Raw genomic sequence first — 21,576 nt, 5'->3', positions numbered from 1 at the left:
CCCCCATTTACTTACGCCCAAAATTAAAACGACAAAAAAAATTTTGATTTAGCGCCTAATGTAATAATATCAAAATTTCAGTCCAATTTTTTTTTAAACTACTTGATTAGAACTTTGTGCCTAATATAGTTCTTTCACAAAACTGTAACAGAGAACCACCGTGAGTTCATCCTCCACCATGACGACGGTTCATCCTCCATACTATGAGTTCATCCTACACCGACATCAAGCTATAGCACCACCGTGAGTTCCAGGTCAGTTTGTTGTCTCTGTTTCTCTTTCTCTACCCCTCTTTCTCTCTCTTCAGGTCTCTGGGTTTCTCATTCTCTACCTTAACTCTGTCTTCGGACGTGTTTGCGTAAATGGAATTCATTGTTAAGATGAGATTAAAGTCATTCCATTTGTTACTTCTAACATCTCCAAACTTCTCTACTTTAAAGGGTTCCATGAATAACTTGAATGATTTTAATTTGAGGGGTAAATATAGAAAATAGAATGATTAACATGTTCTGTATTCTGATTATGATATTCATATTCTACCTAATATAATCATTGAAGTGAATGAATTGTTGGTGATTCTATATACAGTAAAGTCTCATGCTTCTGATTATGGGTCTGTTAGGTGTTTGATAAAATGCCATAATGGCTAGTTTAGAATAAAAAAATCTAATCAAATTCAATCAAACAGAATAAAAATCCACGAAACAATTCAGAATAAAAAACCAATTCAAACAGAATAACCACAATAACACACCAAATGATCAAATTCAATCAAATCATTAAAAAATCTGTGAAAGCTAGTGTCAAATTGTAACTCACCTCACCGAATTGCTTTCCACAAGCTTCCCGATTCCCACAAAACACCCAACAATCACACTAACAAGGCCCATGATTCCCAGTACACATGACCTTCCAAGCCTCACAACACTCTTCAGAAGAATTGAACTTGAATTCAGAACCCCAACACATGGCCTTACGTGATTCATTTGATAGTTAATGTTTGGGTACCGGGTTGGATTCAATTCTTCAAGTGAGTAAAGTTTGATACATATAGTATAATTTTATTATTATATATATATATACACCAGTTTAGTGCTTTTTGTGTAGTGTTTGTTTATTGATTGAAACCCACATATTATTCACTTGTCATACTTAATCAATTTTCTTTAAGAGTCGAAAGATTGGATTTTTCTAGGAAAGTTTCATTTTGTTTGATTTAGTTAATATTTTCTTTCATTACCTTGTTCTTCTCTTGTCTTGAGCATCTCTGCTTCTCTGCATCTGTGAGTGTTTGTGTTTTAGAAGGTTAAAATTGACTTGAGTTCTTAGTTAATGTTCTAATCACATTAGTTTAGTTACCAATGATGATGTGCAAAATTTACAATGAGTAAATTTTTTTTTTCTGTGCTAGAGATTCTTCCATTTCTTTGAGATCAATCTGTGGCTTTTGTTGATGTATATCATCAAAAAAAATATAATAAACAATTGACAAACTTAAAATCAAGTTCTAAGTTTTTTTTTTTGGTTGTTGGTGGATGTGAACTTGCCTATTACTAATTTTGATGCAATTATTACAAATGAATATAACTTCACTATTGCATATTTAAAGTTATCGATGAATCGGAAACATCAATGTCTTGTTGTTTATTTTACTTTTTTATTTTTAAAAGTAGTTTTTGTTAGTTGTTATTTCCGTGTATAGTCTTTGTCATTGCGAACGGATAGTTCTCTGATCATTACTTTAAAGTTTCAAAATTTGATGCAGAAGATATAAGCTACAACTTACAAAATTTATTTCGATATTGGACAATAAAGTGCCATATCTTTTATTACTTCAATCTTATCTTCATTCTTCATTTTATTTGAATTGAGTAGTATTCATCATTTTGACAACTATGTGGACAATATTGTGAGATTTTATTTCATAAGAGGCCTAAAATTTGGTTTACAGATTCATTGATTCCTGTTTCTTTTCTTTGCTTTCTTGAATTGTATTTCAGGATAGTTTGGATGGAGTACCAGAGGTTTTGTTTGATCCGAATGGACTTAGCGAGGATGGAACGATTTCAATGAGAATTTGTGCTGTTAGCCAAGATGCCAAGTACTTGGCATATGGACTTAGCTCAAATGGAAGTGATTGGATCACTATCAAAGTTATGAAGGTCGAAAATAAGACAATTGAGCTTGATACTGTGTCTTGGGTGAGTACTAAAACATTCATCAACCTTTTAATATGAATCGAAAAAGACCATCGATAGAAATATATATTGCACAGTTTGAAATTTTTTTTTTTTTTTTTTTTTGCCTGTCTATATATATGCATATTTTATTTGGTAAAAAGTGTGTTTTTATTTTTGTCCATTTTGCTGCAGGTTAAGTTTTCCTGTGCTAGTTGGACCCATGATAGCAAAGGTTTTTTCTATAGCCGATACCCAGCTCCCAAGTAAGTAAAACAGCAGCCTTGACTTGTAATATTCACTTGGACATTTTGTAGTTTTAATTCTGTAACTAATGTATGAAGAAATTTGAGTAGAAGATGAGTCTGGGGTATGACCCTTTCTTTTTTACTTTTTTTTTCCCCCCTTTTTGGTGATATTTTGAAAATTACAATGTAGCAGTAACTCTGTTATGGACTAATAACAATAAACAACTCCACAGAGGTCTCAGCACCCCTTTCTGTTGGCTGCCGTTGATTAGTGTTGTCCTCATTTCAAAGCTGTTGTTGATTGGTGCCATCCTCTTCTCAGAGTATCTTGTTGATAGCGGAAATCCACAGAGGCCAAAATTACACATATAACAGTCATTGCCAAAGGTGTCAAATTGAAATCCTCTTGGTATGATGCCTGACAAGTCATTGTAGCTAACATTATATACTTCAAGAAACCTAAGGGAAGTTAATTCTGGAGGGATTACACCAGACAACTGGTTACTGGATAGATCTAAAGCCTCTACACTCACAATGTTTTTTAAAATTGGAGGAATATGACCAGTAAGAAGGTTATTTGATAGGTTAAGCACAATGATGCCTCTTAAATTGCCAATTTGGGTTGGAATAGCACTGGTAATTTTGCCTTTGAAGATAGAATTCACAAAATAAAAAATATTGGGGGAATTGTGAATCTATACCATAGTAATGATGGTAAAATTTTTTGTCTTTGTCTGTAGAGAGAGTGAAAATTTGGATGCTAGGACTGAGACCATTGCCAACTTGAACCATGAGGTGTACTATCATTTCTTGGGTACTAATCAATCTGAAGATATTTTATGTTGGAGAGATATTGAAAATCCAAAGCACAAATTTTGCAATTGTGTAACAAATGATGGAAAGGTAACAAGCTTTCTACCTGTACTACTTTCTAGTTTGTGTAGTTCAGTAGGAAGCACTTCATAGCTTCATCTTATCATTTTTTTGCTGCTGCTTTTGGCCTATTAGTGTAAAATGCTTAAACACCAGAAATGAGTGGTAGTCTCAGTGCATTTTTTTTGGCCTTGTGCATGTTTAAGTCTATCTATTTACAAATCCCACTCTACCCCTATAGAAAATCATTGGTAAAGTGATTTACCCTATTTGTTGGATTTATTTTCAATTTGTTTTTTGAAATTGTTTAAGGGGCAAATTACACTAACGGTTCCTATAGTTTGGGTCTTGTGTCACTTTGATTCCTTGCTTTTCAATTGTAATACATTTGACCCTAAATTTTGAATCTTGTTTCAAATGAGGACAATTGAAGATATCGTTGCTCAATTTCAATGGCAAAGTCGTCAATTTGATAAAATATAAACTAATTTGACAAAAATAAATATCAAAAAAATATTTTTAAATTTTTAAAAATTGTTTGTACCCACTAAAGATAAAATTATGTAAAATTGATAAATCTTTTAGGGAATACTCACCCAAGAAGTCCATGAAGAAAATTTATAACCCACTTAGTCCCATGTATTTATACTTTTATTCCATAAGGTCATTTTTCTTGATTTACACTAGTTTTTTAGACTCTTATATTTAATGTTGATATATATTACACACACAAAATTAAACATTCAGATGTTGATTGTCATTATATTCACATTAATTTGGAATGAAATTTTGTTATTGTGGTGTTAATTGGTATTAATTTTGTCATATAACCCTTGTTAAAATACACACTAACCAAAGTAGAGACAAAACTATGTGTTTAATTTTTTGTGTATTTTTGGGGTAATTCTGTTTACACATCGCTACTTATCTTAGTATTAATTAGTTTACACCCTACACATATTAAAACATTTAATTTTATCTCAATACACATCAATAATTTTCAGATAATACTAAACTACCCACATCTTCTCCAACAAATAAATATTGTATACAATTAGAGACTAATGTTAACAATTACAGGCTTGAAATGTGAATTTTCTTCTTCAATAAAAATACCCAGAGCATAATTCGATTCAACCATACCATTTATTCATAAGAATACTCAGATCCAAAGCAAACCAGTGAAGATTAAGCAAAGAAACAAACCTTTACACTGTCATAACCAGCGAGGTGAAGCAAAGCGTACTAAAGCATACAACCATGTCCAGCGGAGAGAACAAAGCGATCACGATTGAACCAAATAAGGTTCTTCGGATTATACTTCATCAACTCATCGTGTAGTATATGACCCATCGGAGCACAACCCATGGGAAGACCCGGGTAACCCGAATTGGCCTTCTCGACAGCGTCGATTGCGAGGAAATAGATTGTGTTGATCTATTTCTCGACGAGGGCAGTGTCGGTTTTGGGGAGAGTTTCGACGACGGTGGAGGTGCAGACGGGGCGGAGGGAGTTGAGGCACTGTCGTGAGGTGGTTGGGGAGTGGATGGGGTGGGAGGAGGAAGTGGAAGAGGTGGATTTGAGGCCGGAGTGAGGGAGGGAGGGTGGGTTGATAATTTGATTGAAGAATATAAATGTAATAAAAAAATTTTAGAGAAAATATGCGTATTGAGTTAATCAAATGTGTGGAAATAGAATTTTTCGTATTTTTGCTAGGCAGTGTTGGAGTTGCTCTAAGCTAGTGATGTGATTAATAAGAGCTTGCCATGTACAAAGGAACTTTTGGTTGTTAAGCTAGACTAATTGTGTACACTATTTTTATTGACATGGATAGAGAGATCTATACAATATAATTGATAATATGTTAATATTTTTCTTATTTATTTTCTTTGCAGATTGGTTTTTGATGATGTTTGGAAGCATATTTGCAAATCAAGATCAAGTGTTGACTTTTTTCCTCTTTTTTTTTTTTTTCTTTTTTTTTGTGTGGACTCTACGTTAGTTCATTTTGAGATTTGCTTTAGTTTTTTGTTATACTTAATGGATTATTATTAAATTTGTTTGATGGATATATTTTGATTTATAATATAAATTGTTTAGTGAATTTTTTTGTGGAGTGGTGTATAACAGCTAGTAGATTTCTTAGTACATTTAAAAGGCTATTGGAATATAAGTAGGGATATTTGTGTGAAATAGTAATTTAAATTGAAATATAAAATATGAAACAAGTTTAGTGATGAATTTTTTTCGTCATTTGTACTTGTTATTATGACAAAGTGATTATTCGTCGCTAATAAATATTTTTTGTGATAAAATTTATTACAACTTATATATGAAAGTTTTCATTGATTTTGCTGTTTGGTAACTAAACATTTTGTCACGTATATATATATTTTGGTCACGAAATGAATTTCGTCACCCATGTATGGCCTTTTGGAGACGAATAATTTTGTCAACTTTACATCTTACTATGACGAAATTATTTCGTCATCAATGATCAACATGTGTGACAAATTTATTCGTCAACTAAAGTTATAAATATGGTACTGCATAACTATTTGGTGATGAAAATGATGATTTTTTATGAAAAAATGATATTTTATTGGTGATAAAAATTTTCGTCACTAAAGTAATTTCATTGGTGACAAAATTATTTTTCTCTATGGTGCTTTTTAGTGACAAACATTCAATGATGAAACCGGTGAGGAAAATATTTCCTCACAAATATCTATAGTGACGAAATTAGCTCTTTGGAGACAAAAAAAAATTCGTCATTTAAGACCCAACTTGTTGTAGTGTTTTAGAGAGAGAGGGTCTCAACTTTAGGGTTTCGAAGGAAAAATGTGTGAAAAAGTGATGTATACAGGTGTTGTTGTGAACTGATATATACACAGTCCGCTCGAGCGTAAGAAATGATGCTCAAGCTCAGAATGTACACTCCTAATAGTTTTGCAAACAATAGACAAACACTCGAGCACAAGAAAGACCGCTCGAGCTGAACTCGCTCAAGCGCAAAAAAAACCGCTTGAGCGTAGAATACACTCTCCCAATAGTTTTGCAGACCTGCAAAAGTACTGAGAGTTTGCAAAACCCGCTCGAGCGCAAGAAGTGCCACTCGAGTGGAGGAGCAAAAATCTGGGCAACAAAAGTTTGGAAACTATGGGCCTGTTTGGTAACGTTTACGTTTTCAGTTTATATTTACAAAAATTTTATAAACTGGTTTTTGTTTATTTTTAGAAAAACGTAAACTACAAACACGTTGGGTTTAGACAAAATGTTTTAAAAAACTTAAAAATATAAAAAAGAGTGAGAAATGGCAAGTGATGGCGGGTGGTGGGCGGAGACGAGTGGTGGCGGCAGAAGATGACGGTGGAAAATGATGGCAGGTGGTGGTGGTGGAAGACGATGGTGGAAAATGGTGGCAGGTGGTAGGGATGGCAATTTCAACCCGGCTCGACGGGGACCCGATCCCCCGACCCCGATTAGAATGGTTTTTTCCGGAAAAATATCCCCGTGAGGACGGGGATGGTATTCAAAATTGAATCCCCGATCAGTTTCGGGCCGAGGACAGGGATAGGTTTCCCCTGCCCCGGTCTCGTCCCCGATAATCCCCAACTAATTCCCCGATTATTCCCCGTATATATATATATATATATATTTAGGGTTGAGTTAAGTCAAGTCTGCCTCTCTCCCACTCATTCACTCACTCTCACTCCTCTTCTCTCCTCTCAGCCTCTACCCATCTCCATTTCTCTCTTTTTTTGCTACAGGTGTTTCTCACGGCATCGACGGCGGCGGCTCCTCCGCTGTCCTCTCCCTCTTCCGATCTCGCCGACCTCGCCGATCTCTCTCCTCAAGAACATCACGGCAACACTTTTCCCTCTTTTCCCTCCACTGCCGGAATCCGACGCCTTTTCTTTCCGTCAACGTTGACACCTTTCTCTTCGCAGCCACACCATCTCTGCCGCTGCCTTTCCGTCACAGCCAACACCATCTTTCTGATTTATCTTATTGAGTTGTACTTCTCAGATCTATTGTGTAAATGTAGATCATCTATTATTGATGTAAGATATTGTTGATCTGTTGAGTTGAACTATTGTTTGATGATATTGATGATCTGCTCCTGTAATAGGTTATTTATTTATTTATTTTTGTGAATCGGGGAACTTCGGGATCGGGGAAACCCGATCCCCATGGGGGACAGGGATGGGGACGAGGATAGGTTCCCCATCGGGGATCGGGATCAAGAACGGGGAAAATTTCACTATCGGGGATCAGGGACGGAGAGTGGGATCCCCGGCCCCGCCCCGCCCTACCTCGTTGCCATTCCTAGCAGGTGGTGGGTGATGGTGGCAGAAGGCAGTGGTGGAAAATGGTGGGTGGGTGGGTGGGTGGGTGGATGAATGGTGGTGGCGGAAGACGGGGGTGGAAAGTGGTGACGGGTGGGTGGATAGTGGTGGCAAGTGGGTGGTGGCGGGTGGGTGGTGGTGGTGGTGGTGGCGGCGAGTGGTGGTGGTGGGTGGGTGGGTGACGGTGGTGGGTGGTAGCGAGTGGGTGGTGGTGGTGGTGGTGGTGGTGGCGGTGGCGGGTAGTGGTGGGTGGTGGTGGGTGGGTGGGTGACGATGGCGGGTGGTAGCGAGTAGATGGTCATGGTGGTGGTTGTGGCGGTGGCTGGTGGGTGGTGGTGGCAAGTGGGTGGCAGATGGTGGTGGCAGGTGGGTGGTAGGCGGCAGGTGGTAGATGGTGGTGGCAAGTGGGTGGTGAGTGGTGGTGGCGAGTGGTGATGGCGGGTGGGTGGTAGTCGTGGTGGTGGTAGTGGTAGTGGCGAAGGGTGGGTAGTAGTGGCTAGTGGGTGGCAGGTGGCTGGTGGGTGGTGGTGGCTGGTGGGTGGCTGGTGGATGGTGGTGGCGGGTGGTGGGTGGTGAGTGGCGGGTGGGTGGTGATGGCGGGTGGTGGTGGCGAGTGGGTAGGTGCTGAGTGGTGGTGGCAGGTGGTGGGGGGTGGGTGGTGGTAGTAGAACACGGTGGTGGAAAATGGTGGCGGGTAGTGGCTAGTGTTGGTTGGTAAAAAAAAAAAAACTGAAAACTCAAAACGTAAACTCATCTTTTGAGTTTACAGTTTTTGGCCAAATTTATAAACTGAGACCATTGATTTATAAATCAAAAATTTACCACACAAGTTTTTATTTGAGTTTTTAAAATTTTTGTAAATATAAACTGAAAATTGAAAATGTAAGTATTACCAAACGGCACCTAAGTAACCAATCTGTCCTAAACGTAACCATAACAACCCAATAGCCAAATTTAAAGAAGCACAAGGGAAGCAAGATATGATCAATAATACGAAACCATGAAACCCGAGTCTAGAATACAATAAGGGTCGGGTCAAAACTGAAATCGCTACTCTCTCTCTCTCTACTCGATGGTTGTTTATCGTCTCCACCATCTTCATCGTCTATCAGCATCGCTCATCCTCACCGTCGGCCGACAACCACCATTTTTATCATTAAACCACCACCATCTCAGATTTGATACTTACGAATTCATATTTGAGATCAATAACTTCATATTAGAGATTAAAAAAAAAAAAAGATTTGACAAAAAAAATGAGAAATCGAGATATTGCAATGAAAAATTAAGAGTTTTTGTTTGTTTGTTCATAGATCTAAAAGTAACATTTGACTATGGTTCGCTCATTTAATATGTACTCTGTTTTCGTAACAGTAAAATTTTACTCTGGTTAACAACATATTGATATGCTTACTAATCTGTTTTTGTAACTCAGTAAGTTTTACTTTGATTCAGAGTAAAATTTTACTCTTTTTTTTTTAATTACAAAGTAAATTTTTACTCTGAATCAAAGTAAAGTTTATAATAATTCAAAGTAAAATTTTACTTTGAAACAAACTGTGATGATGGCTTTACAGAAGAGTTTTATGTCATGAACTAGAATAAAATATTACTGTTGAAAGAACAGAGCATCATGAGAAGAAGAAAGAGAAATAGAGAGACAGAGTTTGAAAATAGATAATCAAGAGGAGAAGAAGAAGAAGAAGAAAAAGAGAGAGAGAGAGAGAGAGAGATCTCAGATTTGAGATTTGCGAACCGTCGCAAATCGTCCTTTTCCTATGACGACAATTGTGAATGATCACAGTTCTGAAGTTGTGGATGCAACAAATAATGGTGGTAATGAAGACGGTAGAGAAAGAGTTCCATGGTGACCGACGGTGGTGTAGATGGAAAGCGGCTGTGGTGAAGATGGAGAGCGGCGATGGCACCGATGAAGAGAATAGTGATAAGTGTGAGATAGAGAGAAGAGAGATTAAGATAAGAGTGAGTGATTACATGTTGATACACACACACACACATATATATATATATATATGAGGGTATTATAGTAAAAGAAATAACTTTAAAATACTAAGGGGTTTTGAAAGGATCTATATAATCCTTGTCATTTTAAAGGACAAATTAGACACTCCCCCTAAATAATCATGAGACTCAACATTAACATCAATTTTCTTCCCAGTCAAATAAAGGATCATATCATCATTAGCAGTAACATATTGTAATTTATAAATGAATTAGGGCAACGAACTCATGAATGATCATGAGACTCAACATTAACAAACCCGGCGCAAGGCTATTTATCTATACAAAGGTGGTTAATTATTAAACAATATACTTTTGACACTAACGTGAATGAAATTTTTTTTTTAAAAAAATGAATAACTGACTTTAAGTTCGGCAATCTCAATATAATTCAAAAAGTCAAAAAATTACACAAAAAATAAAAAAGAAATTACTGTTTATAAATTAAAAATATTAAAAAAATATTTTATATATATTTATAATTCAAATGCACTGAGCAACGTGACAGCCTGGTATACACTTTTTTGGGAAAAAAAAAATTCCATAAGTAAAGTTTATTAGTTTAATGGTAATATTGGACCTTTGGGGGACCACTAAGAGTTCCATTTTAATAATTCAAACCGTTCAATGTGTAGAACTCGTCGAGTAATATATGTTTGTAAAAAATTACGTTGATCGGATATCGTTAACTATATGATCAAATCAGTTTTGTATAAATAAAATGGATGGTGTGATAGTTAACTGTTGAACAAAACTAATCCGATCATATAGCTATCGATATCCGATCAACGTAATTTTTTACAGGCATATAATAATCGATGATTTATACATATTGAACGGTTCACATTATTAAAATGGGATCCATGGTGGCCCCCACAGACCGACCATCACTATCCAAAAGTTATTTGCCCCGAAGGAGTTGATTATTTTTCTATGTACATATGCTGGGGCAGCCGCAGGCGGCTGTACAATCAATCACCTTTCTTCCACTACACACTTTATTTATATAATTTTTTATTATCCATTTTTTCATAAAAAGACAAAAAGTTAATCCAAACATTCATCTTTTTTTCTTCAACTTTTTAGTTTAAAAAGATAAAAAATGCACTTATTTAGGACATTACAAACAACTGTTTTGTCATTTTGACACTAATAATTAGAAATGCTTAAAAATTGATCCAAAAATAATTCGTAAAAAATATTGTGTACAAAATTAAAACATGAAAAATGATAATAGCGTGATGTGAGCTGCAAAATATATATTTTTGTTGATAGCATTTGTTATTGTTCATAGCTATGTTTGGAAGGAGAAGGGGGTACTACTGTGCCTGCTGCCCCTTTGTGAGAGATTGTTCCGAGTGTTTTTTAATAATTTGAACTGTCATTTTATAAGGCTCATCGAGTAGATCATTCATACAAAAAATTAAGTTGATTGGATATCTGTAATTCTATAACTAAAGCACATTTGTTTCTATAAAAATTAACAATTAACATAACTTTTAAATATTTTTAAAAGCAATTAGGACCTATTCATGGGATTATAAATATTCGATTAATTTGATTATTTACATGAATAATATTCTTCACGAACCCTACAATATCAACAGTTCATATTATTAAAAAATACACAAAACAATCTCTCATAAAGGGGCAGTAGTAAGGCACAACAGTTCCCCTTCCACAGGTTTGGAATCAAATATTCGTAGTTATTAATTTTTTTTTATACATGTTTTTATAAATAATAAAATATTAAAAAAATCAGGTCCAATCTTGAAGCTTGATGCGAAATCTAAGGCATAGTTTGGGAAGTTGGTTTTGATGGGTTAGGGACTAAAATTGTTACAAAAAATAAAATATGTTATTTTAGCAACAAAATAGGCTATTTTAACCACAAAAAACAAAACATCAAATCCAACCCATAATCATTACACTCCTCTCTCACAAAAAAAGTCAAAAAAATCAAAAAGTTAAAAAGTTTATCCCAAACCAAGTTTTTTAACTCCAAGTTAAAATAATCAAAAAATTAAAAAATCAAAAAATTAAAAAGTCAAAAAGTCAACTCACTTCCTAAACGGAGGCTAAGCTCATCCGTTTTAAGTGGAGAGTTCTAGAAATTTATATAACATTAAAAACAAATTAAAAAAATAAACTAAAATATGACATTAATAAATAAATTTCACTCATTAAAACTCCCAAATATTTCTATATCCGTTTTTTTACCGACACTGAGGAATATCTTCCAAAAGTCAAAGCAGTGTTATGTCTTTTATGGTCGACATGGAGACAGTTTCGTTGTGTTACGTGTACAAACAAACATTTGATGCTGACAACTGACAAGTTCCTTGAAAATTATATTATTATTATTTATAATTTTTATTGATTAAATTAATAGAACTTATTATTATTTATAATTTTTAATGATTAAATTAATAGAACTTAAATATTTTTTTTAGTTAATTTTTGAGAGAAAACTTGATAAATCTCAATCAATAATAGTGCATAATATTATTTTAAGTTAACTTCTCCAAGTCTTTTATTTTAAGTTAACTTCTCCAAGTCTTCGTACTTAAATGAGCTACCAATTGTTCTGTTATGGCTTAGCCTAGCTCCAATTTGGTGATTTGAATTATAAATTGTATATTTTACTGAGATTATTATTTATGTAAAAAAATTAAATTGGCCAAACTTCAATAATTATATAATTTTATTATTTTAATCTTCAAATAATTAAATGATATATACCTATTCAATTAAATAAGATAAAAATGAATTGATAATGTAATTATTGATATTTTTTTTTTATGTAAAGTTCCCATTCAACCCTTAATTAGTTTTCCTTCTGTTTTCTTTAATTTTTTATTTTCTATTTATTTCCCTTTCATGCATGCCCCTCCATTTTTTTTCAAACCAAACGCAGAAAAATAGGATATTGAGAGAGAAAGGAGACTGGCTCTCCAAGACTATTGAAATAACTCACTCTTTGGAGACACTATTTGTAATATAATATAGTCTTGGATATTGACTCTGAAAGATCAAAAAAGGTTTTCTATATAAATTTCTAATAAAAATCCTAAGTTTTTCAAAAGAAAATTAAAAAAAAAAAAAAAATCAGTGATCAATCTCAATTTTTTTTTTTATCGGCAAACGTTAGTTGTTAGATTAGCACCTATGAGAGAATATCTCCCCACCCTTGGCAAAGCACCTAAGGACTTGCTCTCTCTTAATTCAACTCTCCTAAAAAGAATTGAACCCATGACCTCCTTAGAACTAAACCCTAATGTTGTGTTTGGTTGAGGGATTTGGGAGAGATTTGAAAAAGGAAAGGAAAAAGATGTGTGAAACTAGGTGAAATATAGGTATATTAACTTCACATTTCACATAACTTTTCCCTTTTCTTTTCCAAATCTCTCCCCAAACTTTTTCATTTTTCAAATCCTTTCCCAAATCTCTCAACCAAGCACAGCGTAAGGAAAGTATGGTGGCCAACTAAACTAGTCCTAATTGGTTGGGATCAATCTCAATATCTTAACCTCTATTGCTGAAATAGAAGGAAGCGATGAATCACAAAGCTTTGTGATCGATCCTTGAGTAATTGATCCCTTCATGAATTTATAAATTTAAAATTATAAATCTTTAATTATTCTCAAAACGTAATAATACACCCAGACGAAGCCTTCTATGAATGTGATTAATTTTTCCAAATATTTTTTTTTTTTTTTGGTAAACGAAGAGCAAAGAGCAACACATTGTCGTCATTACAAATAGACACGTATACATACAGACAATCATGACTATTCAATCATTCAAAGATCATTCTTTGAAATTTTTTATGTAATAATAAGTATTTCACTTTATTAAACTAGGTTATCCAAAGGAGTTGTCATATGTATATATTTTGACGTATATACTATGCGTTCGTTTGTGATGTAGGTTGATTTTTTAATTTTTTTATTATTTTAGTTTGAGTTAAAAAGTTTCGTTTGTGATAGGTTTTTTAATTTTTTTGATTTTTGTGAGAAAAAAACAAAATGATTATAATTTGGATGTGATATTTTGTTTTATTGGACTAAAAAATCTATTTTATCTTTTTGTTGCTATTTTAGTCAAAAAAAAATCCCATTTTAACTTATGCCAAGCGAAGGTTAAGGCTTATTTTGGGAAGTTAAAAGTTGATTTTTAAATTTTTTTACAAAAAAATGAGTAAAAAAATAAAAAGGTGATATAATCTAAAAAAATCAAAAAATTAATAAGTTGACTTTTAACCTATTTGCCAAAAGAGGCCTAATACTATTTGAATTATTCTTTAATACTAATTAATAATAATAATGATTTACAAGTTTTTACATTTTTTTATGATTAGGAAGTAATGTTTTAAATTTATTCAAGTTTGTAACCAGGAATTTTGCAACTTCGCTAATTTTTGAAGAAAAGAGTTGTAATAAAGAACCATCAATTAGTAATACCGATAAATGGGTTATTCGAATGGTTTGATTGAAGATTTAATCTATTCATTTTATAAATTTTTATGTATAAATTAATTATAAAAATAAAACAGCATTGTGTAAATTATTATAAAAATAGAAATTGATCTTAGAGCATTATTATCAAACTCGTTAGAGTCTTCTCTTGGCTATTTTATAATATAAAATCATAGAAACACACTTCATCAAACTCAATTCTTCACTAGTTACTTTAATTGGACACTTGCTTCATGTAATTAGGGAGAGAGAACTTAACAAATGATTTTAGGTAATAAAATATTTAATATATTATATTTTATTTGTCATTTAATCAATTATTATTATATTAATAATAATGGAAAATTACAAATATAGATTCTCTCCTGAGGTTTGAGAAATTACAAATTGCCCCTGAAAGTCAAATTTGCATAACAAATTAAGGGGGAATCTGTATGAAAATAAAAACCTCAGGGGGCAGGATATAATTTCTCAAACCTCAAGAGGGAATCTGTATTTTCACCAAACTTCCAGGAGTGTTTGTTATTTGCCCTAATAATAAATATGTGTTAATATTATATTAGTTTAATCTATCTCACCACTTATGTTTGTTATTAATACAGTGTTAATCCATAAGATTATAAATAAAATATAATAAAATAAAAACTATCGGAAAATAATAAAAATAAATAATAATATTTTAATGAAATATAATACAGTGCTAACATATGAGATTATAAATAAAATATAATAAAAAAATTATAAACAAAGGAACATAATAAAAAGAATATTTTAATAAAAAAGAATTTTAGAATAGAAAGTCTGATGGAATGTACACATAAAAAATAGGTTAATTAAAATACAAAAGTAGATTTTATATTATAATTTGACTCAAATTTTGTTGAGTTTGATACGGATGCTCTCATAATCATAACTACGTTGTCATTTTGATCTTCTCCTTTACATGGTTATACAATCTCAAATGGCTCATCAATTTTTTTTTTATCAAATTTAAATTTTATAAAAAAAAAAAACATTTTTCCTGCACTAACAGTTTCATCAAATTAGTATCAAATTGAGGATATCAAAATTTTTCACCAAATTGAGAACTAAAAGCTTTCATTAAATCACTGTTCATAACTGTTGGATTTTCACCCCTGGAAGTCCTTCCGGATTTCACCTTTTAGGCAAAAATTTATGAAAAAAATACACTGGCCGATCGAACGGTCGAACATCAGCCCGGTCATTGGCCTGATCAATCAATACTTTGATGAAAGCTACAAATCTTCTGTTGAAATACTTGATATCAAATAAAATTTTTATACAAATTTAATAAAAAAGATACACGGTTGAAAATTCTCTTATATCACATTACTATATATGTTTTTCTTTCTAATTTTGTTGCACTCAAAAGAAATTACTTTGTTATTAATTTTTTTTTTTTTACAAACGTCTAGTTTTGGATTAACTGTTTCCTCTTCTAATTCACCAACCCCTCATCAATTGCTTCAGTTTTATACAATTAAAATTTTAACGGGCGTTTGATTTGTGTTTTGAAATATATTTTAAAAAAAATTTCAAAAACATATTTGGTTACAAATTCTCTCAAATAAATTTTAAGATTACTTCTCTCTATTACACATCGATCACTTTTTCTCTCTCACTTCTCATTGTCAATTACTTTTTTCCTTATGTACAGCTATTCAATTACAACGAAATATCAAGTCATTCTAAACTTTCAAACTCTAAAATTATTTTCAAAATATATAATCAAATAAACTAAAAAATTTCTAAAGTCTCTCCCTATAATTTTTTTTTTAAAAAATTTATCTCAAAACACAAACAAATCACACCTTAATTTTCTAAGATTTAAAAATAAATCAAGATACAGTAACGTCAACTTCATAAACGCAACAAGTAATTTAATTAGTTTATGCAGAAATTTATTAAACGAAACAGAAAATAATTAAATTTCATTAAACTAAACCCAAAAATATCAATCCCAAAACAAAAAAAAATCTCATATACTTGAAGACAATCCAATAAACTGGTAAAAGCCAAACTGAATAAAATAAAATAAAAAACTAATGCATCCACCACCAGGATCCTCTAGAGTTAAAGTCCTGAAGTGATCTCTTAAAACACTTCATCCAACGGCTGAAATCATACCTTACCAAAAGGAGGTCGTTTTGGTGAGTAATTTGGAAAAAAAAAAAAAAACGTAGCTTTAATTTAAAACATTTCCTGCAAATATGAAGCGTGAGAGAGAGAGAGAAGGGCTGAGAGGAACAGGACATCGCCGCCTCGTCCCGCCCCTGACGCACCACCGTCGCTGCCGCTGCCACGACGCTGCCCCGCCATGGAGGGGGGTGATTCATGTTATCTCCATTCTTCTGATTGTAAACAAAAAAAAGAACTCTGTTTTTGGCATAGTTTTTTCTTTGTCCATAAACTTGTTTCAATTAATCAAGAGAGTAAGAGATTATTTTAATTATCATTTTCAATACCCAGAAATGGCTTCAGAGGAGGGACAATTGATCAGCTGCCACACCCTCGACCAGTGGAACAACCAGCTCCAGACGGCCGAAGACTCCAAGAAATTGATATTCTAACTATTTTTCTCTCTCTCTCTGTTTTTTTTTTTTTTTTGATTTATTTTTACACTTTTCTTTTCTGTATTTCAATCAATGTAAATTTTATTTGTTATTCTTTTAATTACTTGTTGGATTGATGTCTGCTTTTTAGTTAATGGGTTTGATTTTGATTGGATTTTTAGCACTTATTGTTTTTATTGTTTTCAAGAAGTATTTTTTTTATTAGAGTTTTTCATGGGAGAAGTTATTATTTTTTGGAAATATAATTGACCATGGATGTGAGTATTTCTCTGTACATGGTCATGGTGGAATTCCCAAACCCACCTGATAATTTTTGCTTTCTCTTCCATGGAGTCAGTCTTGGACTCTTGGGGGTTTTTTCTTCTGTCAACGGCACGGCAGTGGCGGCGATGAGAGGGTGGGAAGGGGCTGGGCGAGACGGGGCGGCAATGTCATGCTCCTCCTCTCAGCCCTCTCTCTCTCTCTCATGCTTCATATTTGCAGGAAATGTTTTGAATTAAAGCTGTGTTGTTTTTTTTTTTTTTTTTTTTTCAAATTACTCACCAAAACGACGTCGTTTTGGTGAGGTTTGATTTAAGCCGTTGGATGAAGTACTTTAGGAAGATCACTCTAGGACGCTTGTTTAAAAACCAATTTGATGTTTGTTTGGTAGTGTTCAAGTATAACAACGGATCGGACTCTGTGTTGGTTGTGAACAAACAAGACTACGACAATTGCAATACCCAAAATCCGATCACGAAGATGGAGGACGGTGAAGGTGACACTGTTGGAGATGGAAACGGGGTTGACAGACTTGGAGACAGAGTTTGGACCAGCGGTGAAGGAGCTCCGGCGGACGGAGACGGAGGAGGAGAGGTGGTGGGTTTGTTTCTTATGGCTAAAACGACGACGATTAGCTTCTGACCATGATCACAGTTAGATTTGTTTCCGGAGATGAAGTAGAAGGGACCAGATCGATCGAGCTTGAACACAGAATTACCGTCCTCCATCTTCGTGATCGGATTTTGGGTATTGCAATTGTCGTAGTCTTGTTTGTTCACAACCAACACAGAGTCCGATCCGTTGTTATACTTGAACACTACCAAACAAACATCAAATTGGTTTTTAAACAAAACCTATCAATATCGGTCACAACATATATAGCAATATTCAAAAGTATTGAGCCATACATATGTGAACCCAATTTTTAATAAACAAATGCCTAACGAATGCTCTAAATCATTGTTACATTTTTATTTTTAAAAAAATAAATAAATAAATAAATCAGATGTTTTCAAATTCAATAAGAGCATCTCTTGTTCATTTGACAATTGTAAACCAGCCATATCAACCATGAATCGACTCACAAATTTCTTGAAATCGCAGATACACATGATCCAATTGATATATCCCGATGTGTCGATATTTAAAACATGATATATATATATATATATAGTGTTGGAAAAAATACCAGAACTAAACTATATTATTGATAAATGATGCAAAGAAAATGAGATACAAATACATCAGGCTGAGGCACGGATATCTCGTTTTCTTTAAGGAGATCAAGCCCACTGCGGTAGGAAGAATCCAAATACCGATGCAGCAGTCACAACACTATGACTTGTCCCCTCCAGGATACAACAGCCCGACCACTTGTCGTATGGTTCAGGCCAACTCTGGACAAAATGGTGAACCCAAAGCTCCACCAATAAAACACCCTTCTTTGCTAGTAATCTCTCTTGTATAGAAAATAGTTGTTCTCTATAGATAGAAAAGAGTAGACTATATATAGGCTATAAAGACCTTACAGTTACACAAAAAATAATGACCATTAAATAAGAAAATGGTTACACCAAAATAATGACCATTAACCAGGTTCATGAATTCTATTTATCCTCCATTTATGACCAAGAGGTTACCAAAATAATAAAACCCCATTTATGAAAAAGATAAACCAATAAATAAATATAAGATATTAAAATGGTCCAACAATCCCCCACTCATTTTAATATCAACAAGGATAAAAGAGACTACCAAACAAAGATAGACTAGTATGCATCATGAAGGCGTGCTCTGCATTGAACCTTCATTAGTGAAACAGCAACCTCTACTCCAGAGTCAGTAGTGGTCTTAGACTTGAACTATGACTACTTAGGAGAAATAAAGTATTACTGCTCACACATAATAGTCCAGGTGTTGACATGAGCTTTAATAGCCAGCACATTACGGCTTTGTGCTAATCCCAGTTTTCATGAGCATATTTGAGAATAAGCCATGTTCTCATAGAAAGCGGCCCCACTTTCATGCTCACATAGGTGAAATCTGTCAAGGATGTTCCTGTAATTTACACACCCCACTCAACAAAAGCTACAGAATTTCATTAAGAGTATAAAAACTCAACCCTCCAACATTACAGGACAAATGCACTTACATCATAGGGATGGATAACAAAATATTAAAGAGTGCATTTTTACAACCACCATATGATTCGTTCTTCCCATTGAACCTAGTTACAGGATCTCTGGTCCCTAGGTTGGGTATCCTCATACATGGTTTTTGATTTTATAGGCTTCAAACCCATCCCCCTCGATATATTCCAGACCCTATCTCTCGCCAAGGCCTTGGTTAACGGATCTGCAAGATTATCACAAGATCTTACATAATTCACAGTTATGATGCCATTACTCAAATAGGATCTCACATTACTGTGTTTCCTTCTAATAGGTCTGGATTTACCATTATAAAAATAATTGTTCACTCTACCAATAGCAGCAGTGCTATCACAACGAATTAACACAGGAGGAATTGGTTTTTCCCAAAAAGGAATTTCATGTAACAAATCTCTCAACCAATTCGCTTCCTCACATGCTGAAGCTAAAGCTATATGCTCAGCTTCCATTGTAGAATTAGCAATTATCGTCTGTTTTTTAGACTTCCAACATATAGCACCACCACCCAAGGTAAAAATAAAACCCAAGGTAGAGAGAGAATCACCTGACAAAGTGTTTCAATCGGCATCACTATATCCCTCAAGTACCGTAGGATACTTGTTATAAAACAAACCATAATTTTTTGTTCCAAATAAATATCTCATAATTCTTCCCATGGCTAGCCAATGATCTCGACTTGGTTTGCTAGTAAACCTGCTAAGTACTCCAACAGCATATGCAATGTCAGGTCTAGTACAGTCAGTAGCATATCTCAAACTACCAATCATGCTAGCATATTCCTTTTGATTAATCACTTCTTTTTCATTTGTTACAACAGATAAGTGTATGCTTGCATCAAAAGGAGTAGCAACATGTTTACAATCTAGAAAATTATATTTCTTTAAAATTTTCTCAACATAATGCGACTGATCAAGAAAAATGCCATCCTTAGTCTTGGTAATTTTAATTCCCAAAATAAAATTAGCTTCACCAAGATCTTTCATATCAAAGTGGCTATTAAACATATTTTTAGTCTCATTTATAATATGCAAATTAGAGCCAAAGATAAGTAGATCATCCACATATAGGCTAATAATCATATGTGCATTCTCACAAGTTTTATAATATATGCACTTATCACATTCATTAGTCTTATAGCCATTCTCAAGCATGCAGGAATCAAATTTCTCATGCCACTGTTTAGGAGCTTGTTTTAAACCATAAAGGGATTTAGTTAGCTTACACATTTTGCTTTCTTGGCCAGGCTCCACAAAGCCTTCAGGTTGGTCCATGTAAATCTCCACATCTAGATCTCCATTTAAAAATGCTGTTTTTACATCCATTTGATGAATTTTTAAATCATGAATTGCAGCCACTGCAATCAACAGTCTAATGGATGTTACTCTAGTAACCGGAGAAAAAGTATCAAATAAATCAAGATCAACTTGTTGCTTAAAACCTTTAGCGACAAGCCTCGCTTTATATTTATCTATAGTTCCATCTGGTTTAAGTTTTGTACGAAGGACCCATTTACACCCAATAGTTTCACAACCTGGAGGTAAAAAACTTAATTGAACACATGAAACTTGGACCATTTCATACTTGTTAGTGATGAAATGATCCAAGTTTCCAATGTCAACTTCTTCCCTTGATCTTTCATGAAAGGGAGGAGGTTTGTGTCTCATTTTGCATTTATTGAACTTGCGCCTCTTGAGTCACAGGCCATCATGCAATGAAATTACATGAGTTGGTGGTTTGTGGCTTGAGTTCACAACTCCTTGGATTTGTTCATAAAAAGGAGTGGTGCGTTGTGCAAATAATCTGTGGGAATACCCTCTTTTTGCTTTGTTTGTCCTTTATTACAACAAGATGAACCAGTGCATCAGTGGCCGGCAGACCATTATCCATGGCCGGCAGGGCACCATTGATGGCCGACAGGTGACCGGCAAGCTTTACCAGTGGCCAACTAGCCACTGATGCAAACCTCAGCAGAATGTTGGTAAGGTGTAGCAAAATTGTTCTGGAAATGTTCAAATGTGCAAACAGAGGCTTTCGAGAGCGAAGCAAAGGTCTTTTCGGGCGGAAACCGAGCATACACATCCATATCTTTCATTTCCCAAGGCGGAGCAGTAATTAGTTTAGTCTAGTTACTTAATTAAATTATTAGTTGCCATTGTTTTGTAATTATTTAATTAGTTAGTTAGCTAGTTAGTTAAATAAAAAAGTTGTTGTAATAATTAGTTAATTAGTTTAGCTAGTTATTCACTTAATTTGTAATAATTAGCTTAATTAGCTTAGCCCTAAGTAGTTGCTAGTTAGTTTTGCTTTATTCATTCGGACTCTCCTTCATGAAAGCAAAATGTAATAATGTGTATGTATTCCAAACCCATGTCTTTGTCCATTTTATTTAATCGCTTTTGATGG

The 21,576-nt window shown here is 33.8% G+C and overlaps 1 protein-coding gene across 9 annotated transcripts; it reads left to right on the top strand.

Moving 5' to 3' along the window:
• Positions 1-50: 50 nt before the first annotated feature.
• LOC114279185 (uncharacterized) lies at positions 51-5,402 on the top strand. 9 transcript variants are annotated; one of them, XR_014338763.1, is made up of 6 exons: positions 63-254; positions 2,001-2,201; positions 2,373-2,443; positions 2,659-2,812; positions 3,166-3,328; positions 5,194-5,402. XR_014338763.1 is itself a non-coding variant. In XM_028221397.2 (5 exons), the coding sequence occupies exons 2-5, from the start codon at positions 2,070-2,072 to the stop codon at positions 5,203-5,205; spliced, it is 378 nt and encodes a 125-aa protein (XP_028077198.2). In that variant the 5' UTR covers positions 51-254; positions 2,001-2,069; the 3' UTR covers positions 5,206-5,402. The 9 variants fall into 9 exon arrangements, 7 of the variants coding, with proteins under 7 accessions (XP_028077198.2, XP_028077199.2, XP_082740343.1 ...); XR_014338762.1 differs by having other exon boundaries at positions 2,659-2,834; XM_028221397.2 differs by lacking the exon at positions 2,659-2,812 and having other exon boundaries at positions 51-254.
• Positions 5,403-21,576: the final 16,174 nt, after the last annotated feature.

This window comes from Camellia sinensis, chromosome 8 (genome assembly GCF_055761805.1).
Source record: "Camellia sinensis isolate YWXY chromosome 8, ASM5576180v1, whole genome shotgun sequence".
NCBI classification, from domain to species: domain Eukaryota; kingdom Viridiplantae; phylum Streptophyta; class Magnoliopsida; order Ericales; family Theaceae; genus Camellia; species Camellia sinensis.
Note: the sequence above shows the minus strand (reverse complement) of the source record. Positions and strands in the feature narration are given on the sequence as shown.

What these genes read in the sequence shown, in the direction of transcription:
- LOC114279185 (XM_028221395.2), top strand. Translation starts at nt 2,070, where the DNA reads ATGAGAATTTGTGCTGTTAGCCAAGATGCCAAGTACTTGGCATATGGA. An exon ending in AGCTTGATACTGTGTCTTGG is followed by an intron (nt 2,202 to 2,372) that starts GTGAGTACTAAA and finishes ATTTTGCTGCAG; the next exon opens with GTTAAGTTTTCCTGTGCTAG. An exon ending in AGCCGATACCCAGCTCCCAA is followed by an intron (nt 2,444 to 3,165) that starts GTAAGTAAAACA and finishes CTTTGTCTGTAG; the next exon opens with AGAGAGTGAAAATTTGGATG.